Genomic DNA, 13,365 nt, shown 5'->3' on the forward strand with positions numbered 1-13,365 from the left:
ATAAAAGTTCTGCATTGGAAACCTTCGCACAAAACATTTTAGCTCCTGCTATTTCTGCCAGCTCTGGGACAGGTGATTCAGGCTTCCTACAGTGTGCCCAAAAACTTGGCTCCCTTTCAACATCCCACTCTTTGACAGTGTGTGAAATAAGTAGCTTAGTCTGCAGTTGCTTTTTTCTCCAGCCTCTTGTGAAGGGACTGTAAGCATGTGTGAGCAAAAGAAAACCAAGACAGCCAGAAGAAATGGAATAAATTCCTGTAAGCGTGAGCATAGCTCATTCAAGCTGGAAATCTCCACTTGCTTTAAAAACATGCAGTGGCTGGAATAATCTTATTGCCTTTACAGTTCCCCACAGCACTTTGTTTGTGTGTTCATTCCTTCCCTCAACAAGGATATAAGGTCATAGCACTTGTGTTCTTGGCAGCCTGCTTTGTGCTGGACTCCTGGATGGATGTATGTACACCTTCTGATCCATCTCTCCAGTTGCTTCTGTGGGATTTAGCTGGTGGTACTCACAGCAGAATGGCATTCGGATCAGGCTTGGGCGTTGTTTGTGTGCTGCTGTGGTGTCTTGTGGCCTCTTTTGCTTGTGTGTTGGATCTTGGATCCAAGGGGGAAGGTTGGACCACAGAGGAGGATGCATTATTAGTTTCAGCTCGGCTGCTTTCAGAGCATGTCGTGCTGCTTCACTGCTGAGCCCTGGCAGCAGGGTGGGCCTGTGGACTTCTTTGAAGCTACCTGCAATTATGGGTTATTACTGTGAGGTTAGGTTGTATTATCCCAAGCTTTTCTTAAGCTCATTGATGGCTGCTGAAATTTTGTTTGGCGTGAGCTTCTGGTGAACGCCCACATGGAAGATCATAGCGTCACAGAATGGCTTGGGTTGGAAGGGACCTTTAACACCATCTAGTCCAACCCTCTTGCAATGAGCAGGGACATTTTCAACTACCTCAGGTCACTCGGAGCCCCATCCAACCTGACCTTGAATGTTTCCAGGGATGGGGCACTTACCACCTCTCTGGGCACCCTGTTCCACTGTTTCACCACCCTCATTATAAAAAACTTCTTCCTTACACCTCGTCTAAATCTACCCTCTTTCAGTTTAAAACCATTACCCCTTGTCCTATAGCAACAGGCCCTGCTAAAAGGTTTGTCCTCATCTTTCTTTTAAGCCCCCTTTAAGTACTGAACAGCCACAATAAGGTCTCCCTGGAGCCTTCTCTTCTCCAGGCTGAACAACCCCAACTCTCTCAGCCTTTTTTCACAGCAGAGGTGCTCCAGCGTCTGATCATCTTCATGGCCCTGCTCTGGACTCAGTTCAACAGGTCTATGCCTTTCCTGTGCTGAGGACTCCAGAGCTGAACGCAGCACTCCAGGTGGGGTCTCACAAGAGCAGAGCAGCGGGGCAGAGTCACTCCCTCAGCCTGCTGGCCATATTTCTTTTGATGCAGCCCAGGATACAGCTGGCTTTCTGGGCTTTGACTACACATTTCTGGCTCATGGGCAGTTTTTCATTCACCAGTAGCCCAAGTCATTCTCCTCGGGGCTGCTCTCAAACCCACCATCCCCCAGCCTGTATTGATACCAAGGGTTGCCCTGCCCCTTGTGCAGGACCTTGCACTTGGCCTTGTTGAACTTCGTGAGGTTCACATGGTCCCACTTGAAAAGCTTGTCCAAGTCCCTCTGGGTGGCATCCCTTCCCTCAGGCGTGTCCACTGCACCACTCAGCTTGGTGTCATCTGCAAATTTGATGAGGGTGCATTTGATTCCATCACATCATCGATGAAGATATTAAACAGTACTGGTCCCCACTACAGACCCCTGGGGGACACCACATGTCACTGATCTCCAGCTGGACATTGGGCCATTGACCACTTACTTTCTGGATGTGACCATCCAGCCAATTCTTCATCCACTGAACAGTCCACCCATCAAATACATATCTCCCCAATTTAGAGACAAGGATGTTATGGGGGACTGTGTGAAAGGCCTTACAGAACTCCAGACAGATGACATCCATAGCTCTTCCCCTGTCCACCGATGCAGTCACTCCATCACAGAAGGCTACTAGTTTGGTCAGGCAAGACTCATCCTTAGTGAAGCTGTGCTGGCTGCCTCAGATCACCTCCCTGTCCTCCATGTGCCTTAATGTAGCTTCTTAGGAGGCTCTGTTTCATGATCTTCCCAGGCACAGAGGTGAGACTGACAGGTCGGTAGTTGCCAGGGTACTATCTACCCTTTTTAAAAATGGGTGCAATGTTTCCCTTTTTTTTAGTCACTGGGGTCTTCACCTGACTGCTGTGGCTTTTCAAATGTCATGGAGAGTGGCTTGGCGTGTACCTCAGCACTCTGGGATGCAGCTCATGAAGTCCCGTAGATTTATGTCTGTTAGGTGCCTCAGGTGGTCTTGAACTTCATCGTCTCTTACAGTGGGAAGGACTTTGCTCCCCCCATCCCAATCTTGAGGTCCATCCACTCAAGAAGTGTGGGAAGAGAGGTTGCCAGTGAAGACTGAGGCAAAAATGCTGTCAAATAGTCTCCTTGTCCATTGTTACCAGTTTGCCAGTCACATTCATCAGCAGGGGTACCCTTTCCTTGACCTTCCTTTTCTGGCTGACATCCCTATAGAAGCCCTTCTTGTTACTTTTTTGCACCCCTTGCCAAGTTCAGCTCCATCTCTGCCTTGACCTTCCTGACCCCATCCCTGCGCAACCAGGCAGTGTCCCTGTACTCCTCGCAGGATACCTGTCCCTGCTTCCACTGCCTGTGCATTTCCTTCTTGCCCTTTAGTTTGACCAGCAGGTCTCAAGTCAGCCATGCCAGTCTCTTGCCTTTCCTGATTTTTTATACCTGGCGATCAGGAGCTCTTCTGCTCTATGGTAAAGTGTCCTAGAAGATCTGCCAGCTCTGTGTTGTTCTCTTGTCCCTGAGAGCAGTTTCCCGGGTACCCTATTGACTAACTCCTTGAGCAGCTGGAAGTTTGCTTTCCTAAAATTCAGGGTCCTGACTTTACTCTTTACCTGACCTGTATCCCTCAGGACTGCAAACTCCCCCAGGGCACGATCCTGCAGCCCAGGCTGCCTCCAGTTGTGATGTCACCAGTTAGCTTGCTTGCACTGGTGATGAGCAGGTCCAGTGTCGCATCCCCTCTGGTAGGGCTGTCTGTTACCTGCCTCTAAGAAGTTATCCTCGATGCATTCCAGGAGTCTCCTGGCTTGCCTGCAGCTCACCATGCTACTTTTCCAGCAGGTGTTGGCGTGGTTGAAGTGCCCCAGCAGGATCTGGATAGTGCCTTAAAAAACAAGATATAGAAGTGCCTTAAAAATCATGTCCTCAGCAGCAGCTCCGTTTACCAACCATGTCAGCATGTCCTGAAGCAGCCCTCCTCATAGCATCGTTCTCATGTTCTGCCTTTTTCTCAGGCTGTGCTTTGCAAAGCGCTCCCCAGCTGCTCCTTCCCCATAGCCAGGGTCCTCAGGGATCAGGCTCCCTGGCTCAGCCCTCCCCTCTCCTGTTCGTGCCCTGCAGTGGGTCAGTGGGGGGCAGGTCAAGGCTGGCTGGTGGCATCATTAAGTCGAAGCCTCCCTGTGCCTCTCCTGTTTAGGTTGCTGCTTGGTGATGGTGGAAAAATCACCGCAGACAGCTGCTGGCAGAGGAATGGCTCCATTTCATCCGATAGCTTTTACCAGGAAAATATTTGTCTGTCTTCTCACAATCCTCTTTTTCCAGAGCCTGTTTGTCATTTCAGGTCACGAGTATTGTAACCGGGCTGAGTTGATGGCCTGGCTTGTAGCATCAAATCACTGGAGAGCTGTTGCAAGGTCTACAAGAAGGACATTTGTATCTTAGCCTTGGGCAGAGGCTGGCTGCTGCCTTGAGGCAAATATTTCAGCCTTGCAGTAGGAGAGTCCGTAGTTTATTGCAGGGCATTTGGCATTCTGCAGGAGCACGGTGGCTGTACAGAGGGTAACGCTGCCCTGCTAAAATGCCATTTCCAGGATGAAAGGAGCTATGTGCTAGGCTGGCTGCATCGCCTAGGACAAGTCGCTTCATTCCTTTGCACCCTGTCAGTGCTTCCCTGTGGGGTAGTACCTCTCCCAGCTGCTGAGGGGAGTGGTGAGGAATGTAGCAGTATTTACCAACCTCTTTCACATTCCTTCATCGAAACTACGCTGTAAAAATTTTATGCTCCTTAAAGCGATGGTGTTACTTAAGGGTAATAGCAGCAAGTGATACACAGCTGTTACCGTGCGATCTCACTCCCTGCTGGTAGCTGCCCTGTTACCTACTCACCAGTGCTCCGGCTGGTAAGAGTCTGTGTGGACAGGGAGAAGCCAGTCTGTACTGGTACCTGCTGTGTGAGCATGGAGACCAGATGAACTTCAATGGGTAATGTATAAATCCTCTGAAGGGCCGGGTTTCCTTGTGCTGGTTGGCAGTAGCTGTTGATGCTAATAGTAGGATGTTTGGATATGCTGCCTGCATTAACTGTATCAAGTGGAAGTGTTAAGGCAACATGAGTGATGGGCCAGTTAGTCACCTGGAGATTGAAAGACTCACAGCAATATACTTCTGAAGTTCGGTACGTGGGTGCCTTGTTGATTTAAAATAAAAGTGAGCTACAGAGTTAGAATGCAAGCTGAATTCATCACAGATGTCTGTGCTGAAGAACTTCTAGCCAGGTTTGTCAGAGAAGGATCATCTGTCATCACTGCTCTGCTCAGGCAAAATCGACTTCTTGTTTTAAATGGCTGTGTTCTGTGCGGTTTTGTGGCACATGCTGGTTGCCCAGATCCCTCTCAAAATTACTTCACTGGAAATCTCAACACAGCCCCTGAGGGGCAGGGAGCATGATTTCTTAGGGTCTTGTAGCCTGTCTGTCTGGTAAGAAACGTGAGATATACCAGATCAGTGTACCATCTCCACCTGCCTTGTGCTGGCCGCAGCGCCGTAGCAGATCTGGCTCTGGTTGTGGTGCTGCGGGGCAAGCCGTTCTGGGATACATGCAGGATCTCACAGAGACTTCCAGAACAAAGTCACTGACTCTGTTTCTCTGCCCAGCATCACCTGCCACCTGACTTGTGGAGGAATTCAGCTCACATCTGAAACGAACTCCATTTTGTAATTGACTCTGGGGTTTTCCTGTAGGATTTGCTAGCTAGATCTCCTCTATCGTCTGGAGTGATGTGGCTGGAACAGAACAAGAAGCTAACACTATTAGAGCTGATTATGCACTAGGTCGTGGACTGACCCAGTATCCCAGAGCGGATCTGCTCAGCAGTTTAAGAAAATCCTTCTCCTTATGCTGTTTTGTAACAACAGCTGCATTTCTCTACTCCCTGTATGCAGACCGAGTTCAAAGTAGGAACAGGCATCTTCCAAAAAGCAGTGCAGCCTGTCTTTTTAAAACTTTGTGCTCCTAAATATTTTTTTAAAAAACTCCAGTAATCAGCCATTTGTACTGTATCTATCATCTTATAATTCCAGGGAGCAAAGGTTCCTTTTCCTTAGCTCTGTTAGGTGTGCCTGTATGGTTTGAAGACACATAGTAGGTAACACTTTGTCTACCAGTGCTTTCTGTGCATGAGAGGAGCTGCTGTTCTTTCAGTATTACTTACAACAAAAACTGTTTAAGGCTCAAGTCTCAGTAGTTTAGAATCATTGTTATTCGTTTATTTAATTTTTTTTCCACACACACAAATTATTGTATCTGTAAAACTGAAGGGGAATATTAAACACACTGTCTCCCTGAGACATTTTTGGCTTGCTGTGGAATTGCAAGGTCTTGTAGGTCATACAGAAATCATCCCAAAAGCAGGTTGTCACTTCTTGGCTTTACGTGGAGCCACTGTACTGGTCTCTCTCTGCCCAGGGAAGGTACGTGGGCACCATCTGCAGAGTTCGGATTCACCCGGTCACTTATATCATGATTCAGCAAAGCTCCTCCATGCTTTTAAGCACAAATAGTTTTCTGGTAGTCTGCAGGGCTCAAAAGTTAGAATTTAGGAAGAAACGTAAGTATCTTGTTGAAAAAGTGGCAAGGAGAAAAAAATCCTCTATGCTCTGGTAATAATACACTTGCTGTAAAACCTATTCCTATAGCCATGGTGATTCGTTTCAGGGGAGCACTTTGCTGTTGAAATAATTATGGTTAACTGAAAACTATTATTAGTGACAGTCATGTTGGACACAAAAGTTACTGTGACAAAAAGAAAGGGCATGGATTATGAGATGTTATAACTGCTGAAAAAGTTGTTTTTCTGTAAAGGGAGGCAACAGACAAAAGGCAGAAAAAGCACCTGAATATTTAACTAGGTGAAACTCACAGAACTGTTTTTAAGAGCTGACTGTGCTGTGCTGGTCTGGGAGGTTGTGATGGGACATATGGATGGATGTTTGGCATCTTTAACTAGTTTTAGAATTATTACTTGTTAATATTTAAATGATTGTGAACATTGTTCCCATGAAATAATTAGTCATGTCGAGTTACAGGGAGTTTATAATCGTGTTACATTATTGAAAAGCTGCAGTTCTCACTGTATTTTACTTCGTAAGACTGGGGAACTGGAGAATTTTTATAGACTTGGGCTTGTAAATGGTTAAAATAGTCATCTGAGTCATTCTTTGGGGAAACCAAGCTGCAGCCGCCTCTGAGCTGAGTTGCAGTAACTCAGGCAGGACACAAGAGTTTGAACTTTGGCTCAAGCCCAAACCTGCTGGCCTCTCTCGGACCCCTGCAGGTGGGGGGGTGCTGATCTTGCGGTGCCTTTGAGGATGAGGTGCCTCCCAGAGAGCCCGGGTCTTGCTTTGCATGGGAGGTCTGACAAGATAAAGCACAGAGTGGTGTAGCTTCAGGCGTTTTTCAAATGTGGTTTGGTTGGGTTTTTTTTTTTTTCTGTTTCTGAAACGTCAGATTGGCTCTAGCATTGCAATCCCTCGAGACAGGCACAGCTTACACAGCGGTTCCCGGGTTCTGTCTCAGTCTTGTGTCCAAGAGGATTTGTCGTTTCAGGGAGGATCAGTACATTCAGTTGACATTTTTAGCTTTCTGCCTTTCTTCCCCTTTGGAAGATGCCAGTGTAATAGATCATTAGGATGTAGAATTTAAGGGACCTTTCCTTCTTGTCTCTCTCTTTCCCCCCACCCCTCTCCTCTTAATTACAGAAAGAGTCAGAGGACCAAATACTGAGTGTTTGAGCTTGAGTTTTACACTGCTTATTTGTCCCTTACAGTGAAGACTGTGTAAGGCAGTGATCTGATTTCTTCCCCTCCTGCTGCCCCCCACCATGATGAGGGCATTTGCAATCCCAATGCTCTCATTTGATACCTTGGAAGATACCTTTTACACGTGGGCAGTTGCAATGGGAGCACCCGGACATGACTACCCGTGATATCTGAGCATAGTTTCTTACTTCTTTCTTACTGCATTCTCAAGCTTGATTTTTATTTTTTTTTTTCAAGTAATTGGAAAATCTGGTCCAGGGGAGGGCCAGGGCACCCTCATAACCACTGGAGAGTTGAAAGTGCTTCCTCCAGCTGGCAGTTTGTCTCCATTGACTCTAGGTTGGTGGTGGGCTTGCTAAGTCTCTTTTGGAAGTCAGCATCTAACTTAGGGAAGGTGGGTTCCCCCAGTGCTGATACTGTCTAAATCCTGAAATGGAAGCATTGGTCAGGTTTGAAATGAAATATACTTACTCAACAGTATTTTTTGCATCATCCAGTTAACTAGTTCGCTGCGTGTTGCCGATGGCCTATAGCTTCTCGATAGATTTAAGAAGGGGAGATATATGTACAGCAGAGATGGTTTTGCTGTTTCTTTTTAGTGTGCCCTTTATCTGGAAATATTTGTGCCTAATATGCTAACGTGCTAGAATGGATAACTTCACAGAGAAAAAGATTAATAGGGCTGTATCCAAACACCATACTCCTTGCACATTTACTAAAAATTTTCTCACGAGTGGAACCATTGATGTCAGTTTAGACTGGGACCTGTTACATGGGTGGGGAAGTACAATTAACATGTATTTCATTTATTTTAAGTGTGAAAATTTCCGGGCTAGTAAGGACGTGTACCACAGCAGTTCACTGTCAGATATGGTGACGACACCACTCAGCCCTGTGCAGGATGACGTATTCTGGAGCATGAGTCAAAACGAAGAACAACCCCCAAAGGTACGTGAAATTTGGGGTGTTTGGCACTATCAGTAGTTAATAGCACTCCACTCAGTTCCCCTGCGCTGTGTAGTATCAGTCCTCTGGACTTCATGAAACTCAGTGAAAATCTCATTGCTTGTACACTAACTGGGTCTCGGTAATTTAGAAAGAAGATGGAAATTTATAAGCAGGCCAGTGCTGGGATATGTATGTACATATATTATATACATATGTGTATGTATATAATACCTGCAGGATCTGCGAATGCAGGTCTTTTCCAGCCTAAATGATTCTACGACCCTATGCCGATACACTTCTTTTGTTAGACCAAGTATTTGTAGATGCCCTTTCTCTGAAAAATGTGTTTTGTTGTGGAAGAGCTCATTAGTTTGTGTAATTGAGGTGATGGTGTATTTCTTTTTAACCGAATTTCTAAGAATAAGTAGAAGAATGTTTGTGTGGGGCTGTTTACATGCATGTGTGCGTGTATTCATTTCATTGCTTTGCAGCTGGGGGGGTGTGTCTGTCTCTTCCCCCAGCCCTTTGGTAGCAACGTAAGGTAATGCACCACGCAGGGAAAGCTGCATTAAATGACCGCAGATATATTTCCCTGTCTCCCTTAAATACTGACCAAGAATAACGCCAACTCTACGGAAGGGTGCAATGTCTTGTGGTCTGCACCCTGATAGATTGCACAGGCTTGGAGCAAACTGGAAGTACCTGCTGCTGACTTGCAGCTTCCAGTGTTGCTATCATGGAAGACCTCTCCACAGGTCCTGCTGAAGCATTAGTCATTTGTGGTGGTTAGCCTTATTTTTGCATTAATACAGGGTAAGCATTAGGTTTATTAACTGAATCTAAAATATCACTAGCAACCTTAAAGCATTTGATTAAATCCTTAAGGTTCCAGAAAGGACAACCTCTAAATTTTACGGCAGGGATCAGCCTGGCCATCAGAGATGCCTTTCAAGGTAAGCTCTTCGGTGTTTTATGCTTATACTAATGCTGATTTACCATCAATAGGAAAACTAAAGCCAATGTATTAAAAACAAAGCCATAAACTCAGTAACACCAAAACTGACAGGGGTTCATACCTCATTTAATAGCAGTAACAATTATTTTGTCTTTTGAGTCAGTTTGTCCACAAAAATAACTAACCAAACTTCCTCATCTTAAGCCTGAAGGAAGTATCTCAGCCAGCTTCCTTTAAATCAGTTATGTCAATCACTAAAGAGAAACAAGCCTCTTGTAGATCTCCTTCTCTTTTTCATGCAAGCTAGTTCTGTCTTCTGCTGGAAAGCCATATTTTTAATATATAAGGGCTGCTAGAGCTGTAATAATTCCTGCAACGGGTTGTTTCATTTGGTTCAGCTTGTTTGGCATGCCCAGTGGCTTGCATGCAAAGTGTGCATCTGTTTCCCAGTAAACGGGCAGCACGTTGTGCAGTCATTTAACTTCTTGTGATCTGGTTATGATCTACTTTCCCTTCGGTTAGAGTAAGTGGCTGCTGAAGGTGCAGCTTACTTGAGATCTTAGCCTGTCGACACTGGTGGTGGCAGGTGACAGTAGTAATCATCAGGGCTGCCTGGATGCTCATGCAGATGCTCTACATCAGCACCTGCGCCATTGGTTTCAAAGGGGACTTAGGTGCCTGGATACTGGCAGGGTGGGGGTCCAGCCCCAAGTCCCTGTATAGGCACTTGCAGTTACAGCTTGTGAAGCTTGTGCCTGTAGCTTTGTTTTGCTTGGTAGTAGCTTGAACAGGCTGCCTGTAGATGTATCTTGACTATTTTGGCAGTCTGCCCTTAAGTCTAGTGTAGTTTTGCATATCCCAGGAGAAAAGACCAAGGATGCAGAGAGCTCAGCAGTAAAGGGTAGCTGCCGCTGGATGTCTAATCGGGGAACATAATGCTGTGAGAAACTAGGGTTGGAGAGATCCGAAAGGGAAGTAGCTTTAGCTGACATAGCAGGATAATGTGTGGCACTTCGGATGAGCCAGTGTCAGAAACATCATCTGAAATAACTTTCAAGTCAAGTCAAGCCCTAAATGCTCTCTACTTAGGAATTATAGGAGGCAAAGCAGAAGAGAAATGTGTAAGTAAACCACAGTGTTACAAGTGAGCAGCTTCAGAGCCTGGCAGGGTGTTTTACTGCCCAGTGCATTCCTTTCTCCATTGATAAGCCAGTGATGATGTATCTTCTAGGAGGGTACTGAAGCAGGTTTCGTTATCTGTAAAAGCTGTGAGATTCTGGAATTGGGAACAACACAGATCTGAAGAGGCCAGGGGGGAAGTACATACAGTAGGGTATTTTGTAATGACTCGGGAATCTCTGTAATCTCCCAGAATGACTGCCCGAAGGAAACGCTCCATCTTTTTCTCCCACTACTGGGTGGCCCTGTTCGGAGCAGCAATGAATATAAAATTTTTGTTGATCAGTATTATATTATCCAGTAACAGCAGGGAACTCGATTCAGTGGCCTGGGAGGTCCATTCCAGTCTGTGTTCCTGTACCCAAGATAGTCTGATCTGCTTTTTGTCTTTCTGTTTAGTAACACTCATCAGCCATCCCCCAGGGGACACGCTCTGAAGCTAAACAGCAGCAGCAGCAGCACTCCGGGTGACAGGCAGTGGGAGATGGGATCTCATCAGAGCAGCCAGTCAACCTCAGGTGATTCTTAAGTCCAAGTTTTACCAGTCGAAAGGTGCAAAATTCTTATCATGTGCAATGGGCTTCTGCGGGGTGTCAAGCGCTGCTTTGCAAATGGCATATTGTTTTTAACGAGGTCTTCTGGTGGTCGGCTTTTGAAAGCACTCTGATTTTATGGTTCCATGTTCCTAAAATAGAAACACTTCCTCTTTTGAGTCAAAAAATGACTGTGAACATATTTCCATATAGAAAATTTGAATTGCCTCAATTAAGAATTGGGGAAAAAAATCAGTTCTGTTGCACTTACTGACACCATTGAAACTCAGCAGAGCCAACATTACAGACATACAGACGTAATTCAATACTAATGTTCACCCGCTGGCATTTTCTGTATAGCCCTATGCTGCTTTTTTGCATTGCCCACTGAAAAGATGATACAGATGAGCAGTTGCTGTACACTAATATTTCTGCACACTAATAATGTGCCGGCTGAAGGAAGCGTGAGATTCTCTGTACAGCACCTTATGAAACATTCCTCCAGTATGCTTTGATTTGCAGAAAGATAGGAGAACTGGGAAAAAAAAAAAAAAGGAGAGGTAAGTAGTTAAAATGTAGAGATATCTCATCCAATTTAAGCAAAGTGCAACGTTGTAAGCTACTTTGGTATCATGGGTAGCAGTGTAGGAATGCAGTGGGCTTGCTCATGATGGTGCAGACTTTTTGCAGTGCAGACTTGTGTTCCTGAGACATGACCTGTGATCTGGCAGATGGGGGCATGGGGCAGAAGTGGACAGCTTTGTTCCTCTATTGTGATTCCTAAGGTCACTTTTAGGGCGGTTTCTTGCAAAGCAGTGGTGTGTTAAACACTTTGCATCCAGGTTGACTACTAAAGATGGGGAATCATGCCCAATTTGCAGCAGGGTGGATGCTAAAAATGCTCTGAAACCACACCAGTGAACTGCTGAGGTCATTTATTTTTAAACTGAGGCTCACATTGTTAGTTTGCAAGCCCTCGATAAATGAAGACCAAATAGCTTATTTATTACACTTACACAATCAAGCCAGTTTTGCTTTCACTAACCACACAGAATGGGAAGCTTTACTTCAAGAGAAATCCAAAGCACACTTTAAACTGCTTGAGTTTTGTTTCTTTTTGCTCTTATGTCATTTTATGTTCGAATAACAGCATAGAGATGAACAACGTGCAGCAGCCCAGCTCAACTTTGCAATGTCTGCATGATGTGTACATCCTGTGCTATTTTGGCATGGGGAAATGAAAACCTCACCAGCAATGGAAAGAATAGAAAGCCTCCCTTGTGGTTTCAACTGTCTCCTTGGGTTCTTAAGTGTCATTAAATTACAGCTAGTTCTGGCTTATGGTGTTCCAGAAAGAGTTTGTTGCTTTCCCAAGCCCACAGGGATAATGAATTGGGCAGGAAAGGACTATAAATACTTTAAAGCTAATACTTCTACTGAGTTGCTTAGGTACTCGTTGACCAATAAGAGATTCTGCATTTTAAAAGCTTTGCAAAATACATGAATATGTGAAGCCATTTCGGTAAAACTATCTAAATTACCAAATACAAATCCCAATTTGTGTGAACTTGAATTCTGCCCCCTTAGCTTGCACGGTGTCCCGTTGGTAGCAGTGGGACAGCCATGGGACAGACTGCTGAACAAGGTAGACATTGAGCTGGCTCGTGTGTCCCAGGGGCAGGGTGAGGGCACGTCGCCTTTCTGTCCCTCCCTTCCCCTCCATCAGGAATTGTGTGCAGAAGACAGCAGGTCTCCAAGGCTGCTTCTGTTCTTCCCCAGGCAGCTGTGTGGGCACCGAAAGGGAAGATTCGCTTCATTACTTGCAAGCATCCCTCCTAACGTGGCATCAGCATGTGCGGACGGACGCCAGCTCCTCTAGTCTTACTTGCTTGGGTATTCAGTAGCTGTGCAAGCGTGGTGGCACATGTAGGTCCCCATGCCACTTGGGAGCGAAGCAGCTTCCTTGTAACCACTGCCTGACCTTGGGCAGTGTCACGAGGCGCCACCTGACTCAGAGTTGGCCCGCAGCAGGGGCCAGCTCTCTGCAAAAGTGAGGGCTGCTGTTAACTGCTTCCCCACGGCACAAAGTGGAAGTGGGAGCTGAGAAGTGACGCTCCGTGTGCCCCAGGGGAAGCAGGGACTGGAAAATGGTTCTCCCAGTGCCACTGTGGGAAACGGTGAATCCTCTTCTGCTTTTAGCTTGACCCCGTGCTCCTGAGTGGAGTTTAGCGCAGCTGTTTGCCCACAGTCCAGCTGGGTTTAGAAATTCGGACCCTTTAGACTGTTCTTGTGCAATAGTTTTATGAAGGACAAATCTTGGCAACACATCTGCTCATAGAAGCGTGTGTTGGGGGCCCAGGCTCCTGTACCCTCACCCTGACCCCCCCACCTGCAGCCACAGGAGTAGAGCTGGGTGCCTCCTTTGGTGCTGGAACAGGGCCAGCAGTTGCTGATATGATGAGCTGTCTCCCCTCCAGAAGAGGATCAGAAGAAGGAATTAGCATGCTCTCACCCTTTTTCCCTTGC

General features: G+C 46.1%; 1 protein-coding gene across 7 annotated transcripts in view; it reads left to right on the forward strand.

Moving 5' to 3' along the window:
* Nucleotides 1–13,365, forward strand: part of NRK (Nik related kinase) — a 105,617-nt gene that overhangs the window by 62,289 nt on the left and 29,963 nt on the right. For all 7 annotated transcript variants that reach the window (XM_055727210.1, XM_055727207.1, XM_055727212.1 and 4 more), the window contains 3 exons: nucleotides 8,041–8,172; nucleotides 9,058–9,125; nucleotides 10,706–10,824. In XM_055727210.1, coding sequence (XP_055583185.1) covers nucleotides 8,041–8,172; nucleotides 9,058–9,125; nucleotides 10,706–10,824 — 319 coding nt within the window. The remainder of the gene's footprint in view (nucleotides 1–8,040; nucleotides 8,173–9,057; nucleotides 9,126–10,705; nucleotides 10,825–13,365) is intronic.

Source organism: Falco cherrug, chromosome 15 (assembly GCF_023634085.1).
Source record: "Falco cherrug isolate bFalChe1 chromosome 15, bFalChe1.pri, whole genome shotgun sequence".
Lineage (NCBI taxonomy): Eukaryota > Metazoa > Chordata > Aves > Falconiformes > Falconidae > Falco > Falco cherrug.